The following is a 21708-nucleotide window of genomic DNA, read 5'->3' as shown; positions in this document are numbered from 1 at the left end:
GTTATGCACCAAAGTATATTAAAAATAAAACTTGTCTTAAATATATCCCTGTTGGAATTTCATAGGCTGTAGCAATAACAACACTAAAATAATACATACTAGAATAAGAAATGCTGAATAAGCAGTAGGTATGTCAGCAACTTGCAAAAGCAGAATGTAGAACTGAGTAACAAAGTGCTAGGGGAACTCAGCAGGTCAGGCAGCATCTATGGAGACAAATAAACGTTCAATATTTCAAGCTGAAATCCTTCATCAGCACATAGAACTTTGTCTGTCTATTTGTTTGTCTATTAAGTGTTTCACTGTATTATTGTAAATGCTCATCCATAGATGCTGTTGTTGCCGGTTCCATTTTCCTAAATTATAAGTATCACAGCTCAAAGAAACTCATATGAGGAGAGATTGAGTCACCTGGGCCTGTACTTTCAGAAGAATGAGATCTTTTTGAAACATATAAAATTATGAAAGGGATAGATAAGATAGAGGCAGGAAAGTTGTTTCCACTGATAAGTGAGACTGGAACTAGGGGACATAGCCTCAAGATTCGGGGGAGTAGATTTAGGCTGGAGATAAGGAGGAATTGCTTTCCCCAGAGGGTGGTGAACCTGTGGAATTCGCTGCCCAATAAGTAGTGGAGGCTACCTCAGTAAATATATTTAAGACAAGGTTGGACAGATTTTTTACATTGTAGGGGAATTAAGGGTTATGGGGAAAAGGCAGGTAGATGGAGATGAATCCATGGCCAGATCAGCCATGATCTTTCTGAATGGCGGAGTAGGCTCAACGGGCCAGACGGCTTACTCCTGCTCCTATTTCTGATGCTCTTATGTTCTCATTCTACATTTCATCATATTCTGAGAGTTTGTACCTCAAACATTAATACAACTGTAGGGTTATTGATTCATATTTTAAAATTTTAATGTTTTACTGGATTCTGGCAGTCATCATTCAAATGCATTGCAATTCTACACAGATCACACTTATCAAACAATATAAATTAGCAGTTAAAGTGAAAAATAATGCAAATACAGGAAATGCAAAATTTTGATTAGAGTCATTGACAAACAATAAAGGTTTCTCTCTCCACAAATGTTGCCTAACCTGCTATTTTCAACACCTTCTGTTTTTATTTTATATATGAAGTACATCTGTATTAGAACATATGCACTTAAACAAGCTTTTTGTAGACTAGATTCAACACACACAAAATGCTGGAGGAACTCAACAGACCAGGCAGTATCTATGGAAAAGAGGATAGTCGACGTTTTGGGCTGAGATCCTTCATCAGGACTGCAGGAAAAAAGATGAGGAGTCAGAGCTAGAAGCTGGGGGGAGGGCGGAAGAAAAACTTGGTGATAGGTGAAACCAAGAGTGGGGAGGAGTGAAGTAAAGAGCTGGGAATTTAATTGGTGAAAGAAATACAAGTTGATTGGAGAAGGGGGAAGGCTGATAGGAGAGGACAGAGGGTCATGGAAGAAAGAAAAGGGGGAGAATACCAGATGGAGGTGATGGGCAGGTAAGGAGGTAAGGTGAGAGGGAAAAGGGAATAGTGAAGGGAGAGAATTACCAGAAGATCTAGGAAAAAGTGTTCATGCCACCAGGTTGAAGAATACCCAGATGGAAGAAAAGTGGCTAAAGTACTTTGAAAAGCAGAAATAATACTAAGAAATTGTCCAATCATCCCCTCAAACCCAATCTGCTGTTTGATGAGATTACCAGAGCTTGGTGTAGATTTAGGGTGAGAGGTGAAAGATTTAAAAAGGAAGCTGAGCAACAATTTTTCAAGGTGAGTATATGGAATGAGCTGCCTTTGAAAAAGATGAGGCAAGTACAAGAGTATTATTTAAGAAACTCGTGGTTAAGTACTTGGAGGGGCTCGGAGGGTTATGGGCAAAACACAGGAAATTGGGACAACAACACACACAAAATGCTGGTGGAACACAGCAGGCTAGGCAGCATCTATAGGGAGAAGCGCCGTCGACGTTTCGGAAATTGGGACTAGCTGGTTGGACACCAAGGCTACATGGATTGTTGAGATGAAGGGCCTGTACTGTATTGCTCTATGAAAGATCAATTATTTAGTTAACTGCCCCATATTCATAAATACCTTTAGTTAATAAAAATCAACAAATTCAAAACCAAGAATTGATCTACATGAGGTAGACAATTCCAATCAAGTCAACCAACCAAACACTACTCTGAGCATTTCCCACATCAGCCCCATCCTCCTCCACAAACAGAACAAAATAGTTTTTAAAAATCGGTTTCCTTAATATATCTGATCAAATTACTGCTTAATTCAAATTCCAGGGAAAACTACCCTGGCTTATGCAGCCCTTATTTTTATAACACTACATAATATTCCCCCCACAAGACAAATCTAACCTTTTTAAAATCTGGTACCTAGTCCTCCAGGTGATCTTATCAGGACTTTGTATAGCTGCAACATATTAAGACCAGCTTTTCACTGTACCTCAGTTCATGTGACAATAATAAACCAATTCCAATTCCCTGGACTGTCAGTCCACTGCATACACAGTTAGTCTTTTTCATTAGCTTCAGCATCTTCACATGACATTGAATAATCAATGTCTTATTTGGCCCTCATTATTAATCTTTCATCACTTAGAAAAGTAGTCATTTACATTAAAATTCAAAGTGGATGATTGTACATTTGTCTGCATTCAAATACATGTGTCACAATGTTTCTCATTCATTATTAATATGGTTAATGTTGATTTTTCCCTCACTTATGACAAACCTATAAGTTTACTCCATACTGGTGCAGATATCTCTGAGCTAATATGCTGCACAGACTAGCCTTTGTGTTCTTGCTTATCACCTTCCAGAAGCTGTCTCCAACCTTCCCCTTCCCTTATCTCACTCCATCTGCCTCACTTGTTTTCCCTCTGTCTCCATCTATCATCAACCTACTACTGTCTTCCAATCCCAACTCTCTCTCTTCCCTTACCTGGTGCAACCTGTTCATCAAGGTCCAACAATCATCCTAGGCTCTTGCCTCACCACCCCCCCTGCCCTCTTTATACTAGCCATATCCTGCGGTTCAGGCTCAGTGATAGTACTCTCATCTCTGGGTCAGAATTCTGTTGGTTCAAGCCATTTGACCTAATTTCTAACCCAGTATAAAGAGGAAGGGAGAGGGGTGGTGACATGAAAATTCCAGGAAATTGTTTGCTTCTGCAGATTCCAGCATCCGAGGTCTCTTATGTCTCTGACTCAATTCTAAGTGGCTCAGCCTGCATGGCATTAAAAAAATCAGGGTGAAAATTTTCTAACGAGGCAGCCACAAGTCCTTCTCATGGGAATATTCAGAAAGCTTTAACAGCTGTCCAGAGCAATGCCACCAAGTTAACAGCTGCTAAAGCATTGAGTTGTTCTGAATGTTTATAATAGTCAAACATGACATACTTATTAAAATTTTCAGAATAAAAAAGTGCAGTTAAAATTATTTAAATGAAATACAATAATATTACCAAAAATAACTTGGCACCTTGTAACCGAGCTCTCCATTCAGTAAATGGAGACACCATTAATATAATATATTCTTCAAAATCACTCACTGATGTTCTGCGGTTTAGAATCTGTTATATATTTCTTCTTTTCAAAGCTGCACTGAATTCAACCATGATCACTATTAGATAAGTTTTTTTTCACATTAAAGGGATGAGTGTTTTATCACACTCTCAACTCAATACGAAATGTAATATGACTTCAGCCCATATTCTGTTGACTGCAGACCATATTCCTGTGGAAAATAATCCCAAATGTAGTCATGAAATATCTTTCTATCATGAGCCAGTCTACTATCCATAGCTATATTTAAGCTCATTTTACTTGGAGTTGGCAAGGACGTCAGGGAATCCATTTTTTTCACTAGCACAATGCCTTTTTCCTTCCCACTGTCGTATACAAAGCACTTTCGAACCATTACCACAGATTCTCAAATGAGCTACGAACCACATACAAGATTCTAGAATGTATGAGGAAGATAAATACCCAAAGGATCAGCCATAATAACTTTTCTTGATGCTTTTACTTGGCTGAATTGTCAAGTTCAGTACAAATGAAAGGAGCTAACAAAATCCTGTGAAGGATTCCATCTAAATTTACATTACTGCTTACCTGAAATAACAAGCAAATCATATCACAACTAACAATTTATAATTCTGCATTTTTTGGGTGGCTGGGTGTGGATACGTCTCTAACAACATAGGAGTATAGCGCTCCTTCCTTCTGCCACCCTGCAAGTCACTCTTGGGCAAGGTGCAGCTCTGCTTAGCCCCACTCCCCCATCCACCCCATCAGGGTCACGTGAAGACATGGAGCAGGTGGTAACAGCTGGTTCATATCACAAGTCCTAGTTACGCAATCACTGACGCTAGGCAGAGAACCTCTGAAGAGTATTGATAATGGCTGGGGTCCTCCATTTTGTAAAGAAGGCAGCAATGGCAAACCACAAATTTGCCAAGAACAATCATGGTCATGGATAGAGAAAATAAGAACAACAGCGTGAAGGGGATCTTCCCCACAGGCTTAAGACAGATGGAAGACCATGACCACCCACGCTGGCAAACGATGATGATGACACAGCTTTAAAGCTGTCAACTATTGTGTTCAACCAGATGCATGCCACCGTGGTTCACCAACTCACCCTGTTTGGTAATTTGGAAACGTTTCTTGCTGCACAGGACTACAGCCTGCAACATTTCATGAGGAGACACATGAGCTTTGAAGTTCCTGGGATTCCTGAGTTTTCTCATCAGCTCTCCAAACCTCTGCACCAGTAGGAACATTATATCTCCTGGTGGCCGCTTGATATCCTTATAGTTTTCTTCTTCCAAGAAATAGTTCCGTAACGGGGGCACATTTGACAAAGCCTGAAACAGAAGTAAAGAAATTGAATTCCAAAACATGAAAGGCCAGGAAAAGAGGCCATGAAAGTTTAAAAGCACCACCAAAAAAACCATACTTCTACAATCTAACATACACATGTGTGTGCCTTAATTAGCCCTGCATGGACAACATGCATTGTAACTGCTAGTTTATTCTCTTTTCAAGTCAAGCCAACTTTTATTGTCATTTGGGCCATAACTGCTGGTACAGTGCATAGTAAAAATGAGACAACGTTTTTCAGGACCATGGTGTTACATGACACAGTACAAAAAACTAGACTGAACTACGTAATAAAAAAAACAGAGAAAGCTACACTAGACTACAGACCTACACTGGACTGCATAAAGTGCACAAAAACAGTGCAGGCATTACAATAAATAATAAACAGGACAGTAGGGCATGGTGTCAGTCCAGGCTTCGGGTATTGAGGAGTCTGATAGCTTGGGGGAAGAAACTGTTACATAGTCTGGTCATGAGAGCCCAAATGCTTCGAAGCCTTTTCCCAGACGGCAGGAGGGAGAAGAGATTGTATGAGGGGTACATGGGGTCCTTCATAATGCTGTTTCCTTTGTGGATGCAGCGTGTACTTTCCAACCTCAATCCATGGATGTCAGGCTGTCCCAGGTTTGTGGGTCCCAGAATCGGATTAAGAAGGCAAGAGGGGCAGGCAGTCAATACCAAAAAATGATTGAATATCCCAGAAGTTGAAATCTGATGACCAAAGCCTAGAAACTGGAAACCAAGAGTCCTGTCAGTGTGTGTAGGTGGGTGGGTGCTGTTCTCATTTTGTTGCTTGTTGGGTTCTGTGTTGTTCTGCCAAGCATTATAGGCATGCTATGCTGGGCCTGCAAATGTGTGGTAACATTGTGAGCTGTCTCCAGCACATCCCTAGGTGCATTAACTGTTAATGCTAACAAGTCTTTTCACTGTATGCTTCAATGTACATATGATAAATAATTCTGAATCTGAATTCTTCTGTATTCATCATCTTTGCTTACAAACTTTGGATCAATCTTCTCTCTTTCCCCAGCAGTGCCAATATCCACTTCCTAATCACCATTCTCTATCACCAGCACTTTCAGCTCAACCAAAACATTCTTTAACACAGAAATCACCTTGATATATTTCTCGTGTGCATCAGCCTCAACATGACAGTTAAAGGCAAGGCTCTGATTCCTCTCAAAGACCAGGCAAATGTGAAGAACATGTAGTTTTCTTACTAACTCCTAAAAGAATCGACAGACATCCAACAGCTAATACAGCAAACAGAACAGCTACCTGTTCTAATGACTCAGCTGCTCAATCATTTAAGGATCAGCATCATTCATAAAGTACGTGGATCTCACTCTTGTCTGATTACTTATATTTTCTTACCTGTAACACCACATTGGCATAATCATTTGCCTTGATATTGTTCAGTCCGACAATCCCTGGTAGATAGGTAGTTCCATCGTAAGCCCGTGACAGTTTGGATTGTTTGTCCAAGTTTGCAATGTGTTGTTTTGTGAAAGTTGGTTTCAACACATACTGCAAGGCAACGAATAGTGCTATACATGTGACTGTATCCTCAGATATAAAACAACAGAAGAACAACTTTCATACAAAGTTTCAATGCGATTTACTTATCATAGGTGACAGCTAGTCATTGCCAGGACTGTAACATCCCCATCAAGAGAGATAAAAGATTCAATAGCATTCCAAGTGTACCTTCACCAGAAAGACTATGGCAATTCGAGAAGGTGGTGACTTAAAGGAAGGGCAAACATATATCTCATCTTAATTTTAGAACAAAGAAATAGACTAAAGTCATGAAATGGCTCAAATCAGATCCTTCCCGCAGCCTTTATCTTTAAAGATAAAGTGTACCTGGATAATATTTTCATTATTTCTATTGGATTATACACTGCCCTAACAACCCTCAACAAAATTTATGCCTTCCAACTACTGATCCGAACAGTGGCATGTGTTTTTCTAATTTTGGGAAAAGCTTTCAGATATCTGAATGTGTGTGGCATCTGTTAGTCTCGCAAGACCATAGATCTGCGCCTGGAAAGTCTTGCTTCAGTTGTGCCATCACGGTGAGGCGATGCTGGAGCTTCCTCTCCAGGGCGCAGGCCTGGGCAAGGTTTATGGAAGACTGGCAGTTGCCCATGCAGAGAGTCTCCCCTCTCCACGCCACTGATGTTGTCCAAGGGAAGGGCAAGGGCCGATACAGCTTGGCACCACTGTCGTCGCAGGAGTTGCCAGAACGAGGTTGAAACCAACGTCGGACTGCCTTAGGGACTCCAGCTCCGGATTTGTCCTCGGGGTTTACTCCCAAAGCCTTTCCCATGAGTGGGTATGGCCGCAAGGCAGCAGAGGTTTGGAATCAGAGTTTCCCCTCTCCTAGATGGACTGCCTTCCCAGGCTGACGAGCTCCATCTACCCGAAGCACTGGTTTTAAGGCGCCAGGACCCACCTTCGCCTCTTCTCCTGTCAGTAGAAACAGTTCTGCCGGGCTTAAAGGCTAAGCCACATGAGAAGGCCAAGAATTGGACTTGGTTGTCAGAGGCTATTTGAGGTGCGTGCCGTGAGGAGCACTTTTAGGTAGTGGGAGCTTGTCCCCATTACCACTCCTCAATTTGACACCCTTGGAATATTTGAATATCCTACACATAAACCATATGGTTTACATTCATCATCATCATGTGCCATGTTGTATGACATGGACAATCATGGTCTTCTATTTGTCTGTCTTTTCTTATGCTTTTATCTATCCAGGACCATAACTGCTCTTGGCAAATTTTTCTACAGAAGTCGTTTGCCATTGCCTCCTTCTGGGCAGTGTCTTTACAATGGGTGACCTTAGCCATCATCAATTCTCTTCACAGATTATCTGCCCGGCGTCAGTGTTTGCATAACCAAGACTTGTGGTATGTACCAGCCGCTCAGACGACCATCCACCATCAGCTCCCATGGTTTCATGTGACCCTGATTGGGAGGGCTAAGCAGATGCTACACCTTGCCCAAGGGTGACTTGCAGATTAGCAGAGGGAAGGAGCTCCTTACACTTCCTTCGACAGAAACACATCACCACTCCACCACCCAATGGATTATTTTATTTTCCTGAAAATTGTTATAGCTTAGTATTGCAAACTAGAAGTACTCAGATGCAAAAAATGCTTGGTGTGTAAAAGATTCACACCAATAGATGAGTTCAATTTGAAATCCTGGTAAATGTTGAGATAAACAAATTCAAATTGATTAGAATGAGAATGTTACCACTGGTCTCTATACAACTGTACTGTTGGTCCAGCAGTTCCTGTTTCTGAGGTTGGTGACTTAGCAAGGAGACAATTTGTGCAGACTTAAGGCAAGGTCAGAATCAGTTAGTATAGTGGTCACCAACCCATCGATTGCGATCGACTGGTCAATCTTTGAGACTTTCCCAGTAGATCCCAAAAAAAAAAGAAAAAGAAATACACAAGTACTGTTGAGAGATTGTTTCCGGGTTGCAGGGTTTTAGTTCCGTTCTTTCTGCCCAGTGCGTATGCGTGTAGCTCCCCCGCGCTACACAGTGCAATTCAGTGGTCCCCAACCACCGGGCCCCGAGGAAACGATAGGAGTCAGCTGCACCTTTCCTCATTCCCTGTCACACCCACTGTTGAACTTGAACACATGCGAGGTCATCAGTTGCCTAAACGCAGTGATACCCTTGCACCAGGGATCACTAGTTAGCCTCGGGTAACCGGCCGGTGAGAAATGCCGTTGCTACTGGCCTGGAGCGCGGACAGATGGGTGCCGCCTCTAAACCCGTTTAGCACACCGAATGTTCGTGGGTAACCCGGTGCTAAAATATTCGCAGACAACCTAATTTGGGTTCAGGGTTTCATAAGTAGCACAGCGGCTACCTCGCTGTAAAGTCATCCCTCGAGCCAAACTTGTCAGCTGATAGGGGAGCAGACGCGCGTCCTGTCGCACTCCTCGCTCAGTCGGTCCCTCTCTCTGGACTGTGACTGCCACGGCACCGGTACAGGAACAGCCACATCTGGCCAAGGCATCTGGCGACAGGCAGGCGGGAGGCTGTTCGGGCCCGGAGGCTGTCTAATGAGGTAATTAGGACCTCAAAACTGCTTCGGCACCTCGAGTCCAAGCACCCTGCACAAACCCGTTCAGTTTTGTGAGCGGAAAAAAAAATGAGCAAGCGAGACAGAAGCTCAGTGCTGAGAGCCATGAAAACTAAATTGCAGAATAGACTGGACATAAAGAACCTGCTTCGAGTCTCGCTGTATTCCGGTCGTGTTTAACACCCCCACCACCCCCCGTCGGTCGATTCGCAAGAATATTGTCAATATTAAACTGGCCCATGGTGCAAAAAAAGGGCGAGTACCCCAGTGTTTATACGTTGTTTCTACTTCCGGGTTGTGGGGTTTTACTTCTAGTCTTTTCTGCCTCTGTGCGCATGCGTGTAACTAATCGATTTGGGGTCGATCTTGCCTTTCACTAAGGCCGAGGTAGGGGTTCTTGGGCTTAAAAAGGTTGGTGACCACTAAGCTAGTCAATACAACACCCACAAAATACTGGAGCAACTCAGCAGGCCAGGCAGCATCCATGGAAAAGAGTTAACAGACAATGTTTCGGGCTGAGACCCTTCATCAGGACATCAGTTTACTCTCTTCCACAGATGCTGCCTGGCCTGCTGAGTTCCTCCAGAAATTCATGTGTGTTGTTTTGGATCTCCAGCATCTGAAGATTTTCTTGTGTTTGTCAATTAATATTCATGGAAAATGGGTACCTGGGCCAAGTTCTGAATAACTCTTCTAGCTTCACAACTATATTCCAGTATATCATTATCATGCATGAAGGAAACCATCATGGATACAAGCCAATGGAACAATATACTCAAAAGTGGGTCAGACTTTCAATATTCATTCTCAAGATTTACAAGGATATGGTACTGAGGGGTAATGATCCCAAAGGAGCTTTATATCAGAAGTCAAAATTTCATAAGAGGAAAATAAGAGGGAACCTCCTTTCAAGCCCCTTGTTCATTGCTTCCAGGAACACTGGATACAGTTAAAGCTGTGGTTGTCAGGTACATAACTAGCAAAAGTGTCAAAGGTTATGGGGAGAAGGCAGGAGAATGAAGTAGAGAGTGAAAGTAAATCAGTCTAATTCATGTCTTATGAAACCACATGCTTACTGTTATGTCTTCAAGAGAGGAGTCGATGATTTCATAGTTGTCTGGTAAGCAGTAGAACTTCAGTGTGTGCAGATTCAGAAAGACGTGGTGGCCAACCTGAACACTATGAATGTTAGCATATGACTTCAGGCCTCGCCCTGAGAAATACAAATCACTAAAGTCAAAGACAGATCAACGTTAATTCCCTTCATGTTCTTCTGAACTATAGCTATGTTATGGTGTGATTCTTGTGATGTTACTTCAACAAAAGTCACCCATAATCTGAAGCCCAGAAAAAAAAAGTGCCAATATATTTTCATCAAGGTGCATCACAGAAAGGGCATGATCTTATTGATCTTATACAGGCCATTCATCCCAAATAGACTCACTGGATACTGACACAGCATGGGACCCAAGAGAATTAAAAACACTTCATTTAGCAAAAGTTATTGACATTGGACAACACATACAAAACGCTGGAGGAACTCAGCAGGTCAGGCAGCATCTATGGAGGGGAATAAACGGTCAATGCTTCAGGCCGAGACACTTCATCACAACTGAAAAGGAAGGGAGCAGAAGTCAGAAGAAGGTGGAATGGTGGGGGGGGTGGGGGAGTACTAGCTGGCAGATGATAGGTGAGACCAGGTGAGTGGAAAGGAGGGTGGGTGGAGGAAGGTGAAAAGATGTGAGAAGCTGAGAGAGGATAGGTGACAGCGGTAAAGGGCTGAAGAAGGAGAAATCTGATAAATAAGACAGCGGATTAAGAGGAGGAGGTGACAAATCAGAGAGAGGTGATAGGCAGGTCATATTGGTGTGAGATAAAAAGAGAAGGAACGAGAAGGCCACCAGAATGGAAACAATCAAAGGGGTGGTGAAAATAGAGCAGCGGTTACCAGAAGTTAGAGATATCAAAGTTCATGCCATCAGATTGGAGACTACCCAGACAGAATATGAGATAATTTCATATGACCTGCTGAATTCTTCCAGTATTTTGTGTGTGTTGCTCAAGATTACCAGCATCTGTAGAATCTCTTGGGTGTCTCTTCGTCTCATAAAAAAACATCACAAGGGCTGGATCTTGAATACCAGGACCTGAAGTATTGAGGAGAGTACCATTGTGTTCATTTGAACATGATCGGTATTTCCAAATTAACAGGATTAAATTCCATATTCCATTACTCTGTCCATCTTACTAACTCATCAATATCAAACTGTAGCCTACAACCCACCTACCCCACAATCAACAACACTATCAAATTCTGAGTTATCTTTGACTTTAATGAATTTCTAGCATTCATATTTAAGTAATTAATGTATACAGCAAACATTAAAAGTCCAGCACCAATCCCTATACTCCATTAGCCATACACTTCCAATCACAAAAGTAACCGTTCATTATCCATCATCACCTTTGCCTCCTACACCCTGACCAATTTTGCATCCAATATGCCAACAGAGGCAGCCTGTCTTGTGTATGTGTATGTGTGACATGCCCTCATCAATACTCTACACTCTGCCATCACTACAAAAAGTGGAAGTCAGTTAGAGAAGACCACCCTCAACAAAGCCATAATGACCATCATTGCCTTTCAAAGCATAATTAACTTAGTCCCTCAGAATTAAGGGTTAATGGGTAGAAACTGATAGCAAATAAAACCAGAAAATGAACTAGCCCTCACCTCACACTCTGTCATTCAGCACCAGTCTGTGTCAACAAATAGCATTCTCTCCACCCTTCACCCTTCTTTATGTCCCCACATCCCTATTCTGATGAAATTCTCTCCATTGATGACTCCAAACACGTACAGTATTTGCAGCATTTTGTGCTTTAGTTTAGATTTGTAGTATTACGGACCTCTGTAATTAAAGTTCAAAGTTCAATTTTCTTATCAATGTATACTACTTAGAACTTGAGATTCATCTTCTTGCAGGCAGCCATAAAACAAAGAAACACAATAAAATCCACAGACCACCCACAATGACCGTCACACATCCAAAGTGTAAAAGAGAACAAATTGTGCAAATAGTTAAAAGAAACTAAACAATTAATACATTGAACACACACTGCAGAGTCCCGAAAAGTGAGTGCATAGCTGCGGAACCAGTTCAGGACTGAGTCGAGTGGAGTCAGTCCACGAGCCCTATAGTTGTAGGGAAACAACTGCTCCCAAACCTGGCAGTGTGGACCCAAGACTCTTGCATCTCCCACCCAATGGTAGTAACGAGAGGAGAGAGAGGCTGGTCAAACACAGGCATAAAGCATTTTCCACTTGCGTCCTCAACAATCTTAATCTTGCTCAAAGCTTCAATCAGCGCAGAATAATGGAGCTGAGCGCGGGTTCATTTATCGCTGTCAAGCCCTGATGCAGCATCTGCAAACCCCCCTACCCCCCAGTGATAGACACCTCAGCCATATCTGCATTCTTGAGTGTCTAATTCACTAAATCCACATAGAGATTGCAAAATCACCAGTATGGTCAGTAGTTTCAAAAGTACATCCCTTAAGGGGAAATTACAGGCTGCGGACTTCAGCGATTGCAGTTCAGAAGCATATCCAGTAGTTTTGTGAGTGACCTGCAAAACATTACCATAGGTTGCCAGCGCCATCTTGGCAATCTCTGCTTCCTACCATCATGCAAATTCTGAATCCACCTGAATTCAGCCCAATTCTTCCAGATCAGCCTGCCGTGTTGCTCATCCATCTTTGCTTGTCTGTAGGTTTTCATTGATTCCATTGTATTTATTTGAATCTATTGTGAATGCCTACAAGAAAATGAATCTCCAGGTTGTATATGGTGAAATATACACACTTTGATAATAAATTTACTTTGAACTTTAATGTGGGATCTTGTCAAAGGCCTTACATATAGACTACATCATATAGACAACCTACACTGCCCTACCTTCATCTAACCCCTTAGTTACTTTTTTCAAAAAGCTCCAAAAGATCTATCAGACATGACCTTCCACACACAAAATCATGTTGACTATTCCTGATATTATCCAATTCCTCATTGATCTGGGACATTTTTCAACATTCTCAAACCATTCAAATTCACCACATTTTTCATTTGAGCAAGTCTACTTATCACAATTCATATGAAAAGAGAAAATAATTTGTATCATGAAAATTTTGTCAGTAATATTACTGAAGCTCTGAAAGTAACCTTACCTTGAAAGTATTTGCCGCACACCAAGCAGGCATAGACATTGATGTGAGAAAGGGAGACTGAGCACAGCTTTTCAAAGTCAAAATCCAGCACACTCCTGTTTGCAGGGATTGACAATCATTAATCAAGTTCTAAAGCTTTAAAGTGATTGAAATAGTCTAATGTGGAAGAGGAAGGCGTCTATGGTTTTTCATGTACTGATTCAATGTAGTTAAATAAAAGATAAAACTCTGTCTGAAAGGAAATCTCATCTCCATTTCTGAGGATGCAAGATTGTAATGGTACTCTGAACTCTGAACTTCTCTCCCTATAGTTTGAATTAAAATGTTTCGTACGTACTGTTTCATTTAATCACAGCAAATAGGGAAATCTGAAATCTTTTTATGATGTTGTATTAACAACCCTTTTATCTAAGTATAAAAATAATTAGGCCTCCAAGAGGACCACAACCTTGTCATGGTTTAGAGGTTTGCGTGCCTCAATGACCCAGAGAACTATGCTGGCTGGAGTCAGGGCTTTATGCTTTGCCTCTCGGTAGAGTCACCCATGTCAAACAGGTCAAAGGCTACAGGCTAAGAGTGATCCACAGGTCCTCCAGGTTCGAGGATTCAGGTCAGGACTAATAACCCTAACTTGTAAACCAAAACTGTTATGGAAACAGCAATGAAGAATCCTTCTACATCTGAGTGGCCAATGACAGATAGAGATGGAGGATCTTCAATGCTGCCCTAAACACCAGTGGCATAACAGGCAGTAAGTAAAGATAATTAGGGACGAGGAATAAACAGAAAAGATTCTGAAAATGCTGGGAATACAAAGTAACACACACAAAATGCTGGAGGAACTCAGCAGGTCAGGCAGTATCTATGGAGAGAATACACAGTTGACATTTTGGGCCAAGATCATTCAAACATCAACTCTTTATTCCTCTCCATATATAGGTGCTGCTCGATTCACTGAGTTCCTCCAGCATTTTGTATGTGTTACTATGGGCCTAGGAATATGACTTTTCAGTTTGTTCTACCCATGGATACTGCCATGTTTGCTAAAAGGGAGAGCACAAAGTCATGAAAACATTTCTTTCTCCACAGGATATCAAAAGGAAAGGCAAAGATTCAAACTTGGTCATGAAACAATGTGAGAACAATGTGAGCATCTGTATTAACTCGAGAGAAGAACACAGAGTTTATCGAAGTGAGGCAAAGCAGCAGCAAGGTCACAGACCCCATACAGATTACAGAGAAGGTGTTTGCTTACTTGAGGCAAATTAGGGTAGACAAATCCCCAGGGCCTGTCAAGGTGTTCCCTTGACACTGTGGAAGGCAAATGCAGTAATTGCAGGGGCCCAGGCATAGATATTTACATCAACCTTCGTGACAGGTGAGGTACTTCAGAATTGGAGGATAGCTACTCTTGTTCCACTGTTTAAGAAAGGCTCTAAGAATAAACCAGGAAATTACTGGCCAGTGAGTCTGACATCAGAAGTGGGAAAGTTACTGGCAAGTATTCTAAGGCACCAGATATATGAGTATTTTGATAGAAAGGGACTGTTTAGGGATAGTCAGCATGGGTTTGTGCATGCTTGTTTGTATTTAACCATGTTTTTCTATTAAGTTACCTGGAAACTTGATGAAGGCAAGGCAGTGGATGTTGTCTACATGGACTTCAGCAAGATGTTTGACAAGGTTCTGCATGGGAGGTTGGTCAAGAAGGTTCAGTCACTTGGCAATTCAGGATGAGGTAGAAACTTGGATTAGACATTGGCTTTGCAGGAGAAGCCAGAGATTGGTAGTACATGGTTGCCTCTCTGACTGGAGACCTGTGACTAATGGTATGCTGCAGCAATCAGTGCTGGTTGTTTGTTATATTTGCAGATGACACCAAGATTGGGGCTGCAGTAGACAGCAAAGAAGACTATCAAAGCTTGCAGTGGGAATCAGAACCAGCAGGCAAAATAGGCTGATAAATGGAGATAAAATGCAGAGAAGTGTGAGGTGTGGTCAATAGGACCAACCAAGGTAGGTCTTATACAGTGAATGGTAGGGCACTGATGAATGCAGTAGAACAAAGGGATCTGGGAATGCAGGTCCATAATTCATTGAAAGTTAGGTAGGGTTGTAAAGAAAGCTTTTGGTTCAATGGCCTTTATAGATTTAAGTACTGAGTACAGGAGATAGGATGTTTTGTTGAAGTTATATAAGACATTGATGACGCATAATTTGGAGTACTGTAAGCAGTTTTGGTGAGGAGAGATTTGATAAAGGTATACAAAATTATGAGGGGTATAAATAGGGTAAATGCAAGCAGTATTTTTCCTCTGAAGTTGGGTGAGACTACAACTAGAAGTCATGGACTAAAGGTGAAAGGTGAAATTCAAAAGGGGAACATGAGGGGAAAATACTTCACTCAGAGGGTGGTGAGAGTGTGGAACAAACTGCCAGCGCAAGTGGTGAAAGCAATTTCAATTTCAACATTTAAGAGAGAAATTTCAATAAGGTACATGGATAGGAGGGGTTTTATGGTCCAAGTCCAAGTCAATGGGACTTGACATTTTAATAGTTCAGCACAGACTAGATGACCCAAAGGGCTTGCTTCTGTGCTGTAGTTTTCTATGACTCTACTTAGCAGAGTTAGAAGGGGACATGAGAAGGCCATGACAAGTACAAGGTTAATCCCAGGATTCTTAGCAATGTGGAGGGAAAGCAGGGTTCTTAGTGTCGTGTAAGTTGAGACAGGGTTAATGCGATGTATGGTGTGTTTGCTTGCATTAGTCAGGGGGTTGAGTTCAAAAACTGCAAGGTAATGTTGCAGCTCTATAAAACTCTGGTGAGACCACACTTGTTGAATACTATTGTGTTCAGTTCTGGTCACCTCATAGGAAGGATGTGGAAGCTTTACAGAGGGTACACAGAAGCTTTACCATAATGCTCAAAAATATAACTGCAAATGCTGTGGATCAAAGAATATGTACACAATGTTGGAAAAACTCAGCAAGTCAGGCAGCATCCATGAGAAAAGAGTAGCCAACGTTTCAGGCTGAGACCCTTCATCGGGAATGGGGGGGAAAGAGAGGGCCGAAGCCCAGTAATAGACATAAGGGAATGGGGTAGGGCCTAGAGGCGCCAGGTGGAAAACCAATCAGAGGAAAGATAAAGCGGGAGGGGGAGGGGATAAGCATGAAAGAACTGTAGAGATAAAGAAGCAGAAAGTTGAAAGGGGAGAGAGGCAGAGAGGGACCTGGGATAGGGGAAGGGGGAGGGGGAGGGAATTACCAGAAATTGGAGAATTCAATGTTTATACCGCCAGGCTGGAGGCTACCCAGACTGTAGATGAGGTGTTGCTCCTCCAACCTAAGTTTGGCCTCATCATGGCAGTAGAGGAGGCCATGTATGGACATATCTAGATGGGAATGAGAGGCAGAGTTGAAGTGGGTGGCAACCGGGAGATCCTGTCTATTGTGACCGATGGAGCATAGGTGCTCGACAAAGCGGTCCCCCAATCTGCGTCGGGTCTCGCTGATGTAGAGGAGGCCGCACCGGATGCAATAGACGACTCCAGCAGACTCGCAGGTGAAGTGTTGCCTCACCTGGAAGGACTGTCTGGTGGTAAGGGGAGAGGTGTGGGGACAGGTGTAGCATTTGCGTTTGCAGGGATAAGTGCCAGGTGGGAGTTCTGTAGGGAGGGACGTGTGGACCAGGTAGTCGTGGAGGGAACAATCCCTGCGAAAAGCTGAGAGGGGTAGGGAGGGAAAGATACCATAATGCTGCCTGGATTAGAGTATATTTCTTATGAGGAAAGGTTGAGTAAGCGAGGCCATTTCTCTTTAGACTCAAGGCAGATGAGAGGTGACTTGATAGAGGTACATAAGAGGCACAGATGGAGTGGACAGCCAGTGCTTTTTTCTCCAGCAATAGCCAATACCAAAGGGGCACTTGTTTAAGAAGAGTGGAGGAAAGCTTAGGGGAGATGTCAGAGGTAGGTGTTTTTGATAACAGTGAATGCTAAGTGCCAGGAACACACTGCCAGAGGTGGTGATAGTGCTGATAAGATATAGAGACTTTTAAGGCTTTTAGAGAAGCATATGCATGAAATGGAGGGCTATGGGCTGTGTAGAAGGGAAGAGTTAAAATTGTTTATGGAGGAAGTTTATATATGTCAGCACAACATTGAGCCCAAGGACCTGTACTGTGCTGTACTGTTCTATGTTCTAATAGAATGGATACAACAACTGGAATATAAATTTTTAGATTAAAAAGTAATTTAGGAGGGAAATTAAAACACTAGGAATACACAGTTTTTAAGTGGGATGAAAGCTAAAACAAATCTGAGAAAAACAAATCTGTAAAGATATGAAATTAAGATGGGGAAAATGGAGAAAAGATGCAAATCAACCATAAACAACTTGGATGATAAAGCAGGCTGAAGGGAATGAATGGATACTCCATTTTTTTATTGCTATGTGCAATGTGTCAACATTATGTCCCAGCCTTGACCTCACTAGCAGCTCAGGTTTCAGTAGTGTGACATTTCTATATTCTACATTCTCAGCGACAATGATTTGCAGATCATCTCTCTTAGAATACACATTCATTGGTATACTCAAATTTTTATGTCTATCATGTTACTAATGTTATTTCTGATTATTAAACCCAGAAGCCTATATTTTACAGGATTACGAAGAGACAGATGAGCCTCATACTCACCTATTGATGGTGTCCAGATAGGGGCAATGTCGACTTCGGTCATCTTCCTCCTCCTGACATTGAATTCTCATGATCTTTGAAGGCACTAATGAAAAAAAAGCTGTTATATTACTGTTATCCCATAGATAATATAATCAATTTGTTTCAATGACAACAAAGAGATAATCAATCAATTAAAATGTTCTTAGCACAGTTGACTGAAGTAATATTGCCAGGGACAATGGGATAAATTCCCAGTTGCAAGATGGCACTGCAGAAACACAGCAACATGGTGCACGCAGCTTACAAAACTTCTAAGTACATTTCTCACTGCAATCTGTAACCTCTAATTCCCCTTTGAGTAATGTTTTTCACACCTAGCGATTTCACAATCTTCTAAAGTAGCGGTCACCAACCTTTTTAAGCCCAAGATTCCCTACCTTGGCCTTAGTGAAAGGCAAGATCGACCCCAAATCGATTAGTTACACGCATGCGCACCAGAACAGAAAGACCGGAAGTAAAACTCTGCAACCCGGAAGTAAAAATAATGTATGTATACCAGGGGTCACCGCCCTTTTTTGCACCACGGACCGGTTCGATATTGACAGTGTTCTTGCAGACCAGCCGACCGGGGGGGGGGAGGTGTTAAACACGATGGGGATGCAGCAATAATCAAAGCAGGTTCCTTATCTCCAGTCTATTCCACAATTTAGTTTTCGTGGCTCTCAACATTTAGCTTCTGTCCCGTGCTGCTGTTTTTTCCGCTGAAAAGACTCAATGGGTTTGTCTTTAAGTGCAGTGTGCTTGGACTCAAGGTACTGAAGCAGTTTTGAGGGCTTCATTGCCTCATTAGACAGCCTCCGGGCCTGAACTGCAACCTCCCGCCCGCCTGCCGCCTTGGTCAGGTGCGGCTGGTTGTAAGTCGGGTGAGAGGACAAGGTAAGGGCCGGAGGTCCCCATGCCGGGGCCACAACGGTCGCAGTCTGGAGAGAGCAACTGACCGAATGAGGAGTGCAACCCGCACCCTTTTTAGGATCTATCGGCTGACAAAAGTTTGCTTCAGTAGTTCACAGCGAGGTAGCTGCTCTGCTACTTAACAAAATCCTGAGCCCAAATTGGGTCGTCTGCGAATATTTTAGCACCGGCTTCCCCACGAATATTCGGTGTGCTAAACAGGTTTAGAGGCAGTGCCCATCTGTCCGCATTCCAGGCCAGTAGCAACGGCACTTCCGACCGAGGCCAACCAGTGAACCCTGGCGCGAGGGTATCTCTGCGTTTAGGCGACTGATGACCTCGCGTGCATTCAAGTTCAACAGTGAGCGTGACGGAATGAGGAAAGGTGCAGCTGACTCATATCATTTCCTCACGGCCCGGTGCTTGGGGAAAACCGAATTACACTGTGTAGTGCAGGAGAGCGATACGCATGCACACTGGGCAGAAAGAATGGAACTAAAACCCTGCAACCTGGAAACAATCCCTCAACAGTATTTGTGTATTTATTTTTCATTTTTTTCTGGGATCTACTAGGAAAGTCTCAAAGATCGACCAGTCGATCGCGATCGACGTGTTGGCAACCACTATTCTAAAGGAATCAGCAGACTTTAACCAGACTTTAAGGTAAGTCACCAGGAGGAAAGAGCAGGAGGAGATGATGAGGACCTACAGGCAAGACTGCCGTAACAGAGGGGAAATGAGGGATTACTGCATTTTATGATTCACAGAGTCATAACCCACTCAGGACACAATGAGTATGTTGGTAAGACACAAAGGCTTCTCTATACACCAAATTGACCAGACTGCTGATTCAGAAAAGGCAAAAGAAGACAGTCTGTGGTCATAATAAACTTTTTGTGGTGCTCGGTTGCAGCAGTCTTGTCGCACGATTGTTCCCCCAACGTGTAATATCCAATGATCAAGTACTGACCATTCTACTTAATAAGAGTTCTCAGTGATCCTGACCACTGTTTTCATACCAGGTTTCATGCCGAGGTTAAGCTGGAACTTGAAGTACTGAGTGTCACCAACAGCAAACAAGATAGAGTCGTGTCTGTTTTTAAGTCACTGTTAGAGACTTCAATCAGGCTTGTTCAAAGAAATCTCTACCCAATTATCATCAACATATCACCTGCAGCATCAAGGGTCCCAACACATTCAACCACTGCTACACTACAATTAGGAAAAGCTACCATTCCTAGACCACACTATGGAAAATCTGATTCCTAGGGGTCTCCTCCTACCTGCATAAAAGCAGAGGCTAAACATCAAGGCTCAGCGATAAGGACAATAAAGAGGTGGTCACAGGAAGTGAAGGAGCGGCTACAGGATTGCTTCAAGTTGGTGGGCTGGGCCTTGTTTAAGGACTGGACCAAGGATCTGAACAAGTACACCATGGATGTCACTGACTTTTAAAAAACAGGTATAGTGACTGGGTCCCCAAAAAAATCATTCAGAATCAAATTTTATTAGAAGCCTTCGATGAACCATGTGATCTGCTGAGGCCCAAATCAGTGGCTTTCAGGTCAGGAAAGCAAGTTAAATACAAGATGTCCAGGTACAATCTCTGGAAAGTCATCTCACATGCAAGTGGCCATTCCAGACCATACTTGAATCACTCAAGAATGCTTGACAGCTGTGGCAGGACTTGAATGCTATCACCTCCTACAAAATGAAACCAAGTAACATAGGTGACAGATCTTCTCTCCCAGATGAGCTCAATGCCTGCTCCGCACACAGTGACGTCAAAACATGGAGGCACCTTCACAAACTCCCACAGCCACTGGTGACTCCATGATGCTGATATGAGAGCATCCTTCAGGAGGGTGGAACCACGGGAAGCATCCAGCCCTGAGGAGCACCTGTTCTTCTCTGTAGGCTGCCTCCTTATTATTTGAGATGAGGCCAATCAGAGTAGTATCATCAGCAAATTGGAGTTGTGGGTGGCGACACAGTCATGACACTACACTGATTGGCCCGATCTCAAATACTAACGAGGCAGTCTACAGAGAATAAGTTACCACCCTGACACTGAGTGGTGTTAAGAGAACAACCTCTCCCTCAATGTTGCAAAAAACAAAGGAGCTGGTTGTGGACTATAGGAGGAATGGAAACAGGCTAACTCCTATTGATATCAATGGATCTGGGGTTGAGAGGGTGAACAGCTTTAAGTTCCTTGGCATAAACATCACCAAGGATCTCACGTGGTCTGTACATACCAGCTGTGTGGTGAAAAAGGCACAACAGTGCCTCTTTCACCTCAGACAGTTAAGGTTTGGTATGGGCTTCCAAAGTCTAAGAACTTTCTATAGGGGCACAATTGAGAGCATCCTGGCAGGCTGCATCACTTGCTGGTATGGGAACTGTATTTCCGTCAATCGTATGACTCTGCAGAGAGTGGTGCGGGCAGCCTGGCAAATCTGTAGATGTGGTCTTCCCACTATTCAGGACATTTACAAAGTCAGGTATGTAGAAAGGGCCCGAAGAACCATTGGGACCCAAGTCACCCCACCCACCAGCTCCTATCATCTGGGAAATGGTTTTGCCGCATAGAAGTCAGGACCAATGGGCTCCGGAACAGCTTTTCCACCAGGCCATCAGACTGCTTAATTCATACTGACGCAACTGTATTTCTATGTTATATTGACTATCCTGTGGTACATATTTACTATAAATTGCACATTTAGATGGAGATGTAACGTAAAAATTTTTACATATATATGAAGGATGTAAGTAATAAAGTCAATTAAATTCAATTTATAAGACTGATGAAAAAGAACAATTAAAG

At 42.7% G+C, this 21708-nt stretch overlaps 1 protein-coding gene across 1 annotated transcript in view; it reads right to left on the bottom strand.

Moving 5' to 3' along the window:
• The window catches only part of usp39 (ubiquitin specific peptidase 39), an 83284-nt gene that overhangs the window by 60055 nt on the left and 1521 nt on the right, over positions 1-21708 (bottom strand). The window contains exons 2-6 of the mRNA XM_059964111.1: positions 17949-18033; positions 13248-13342; positions 10097-10233; positions 6289-6441; positions 4673-4898 (exon numbers count right to left, since the gene is read on the bottom strand). Of these exons, the coding sequence (XP_059820094.1) occupies positions 4673-4898; positions 6289-6441; positions 10097-10233; positions 13248-13342; positions 17949-18033 (696 nt within the window). The remainder of the gene's footprint in view (positions 1-4672; positions 4899-6288; positions 6442-10096; positions 10234-13247; positions 13343-17948; positions 18034-21708) is intronic.

Source organism: Hypanus sabinus, chromosome 1 (assembly GCF_030144855.1).
Source record: "Hypanus sabinus isolate sHypSab1 chromosome 1, sHypSab1.hap1, whole genome shotgun sequence".
Taxonomy (NCBI): domain Eukaryota; kingdom Metazoa; phylum Chordata; class Chondrichthyes; order Myliobatiformes; family Dasyatidae; genus Hypanus; species Hypanus sabinus.
This window is presented reverse-complemented; position numbering and strand designations above follow the sequence as displayed.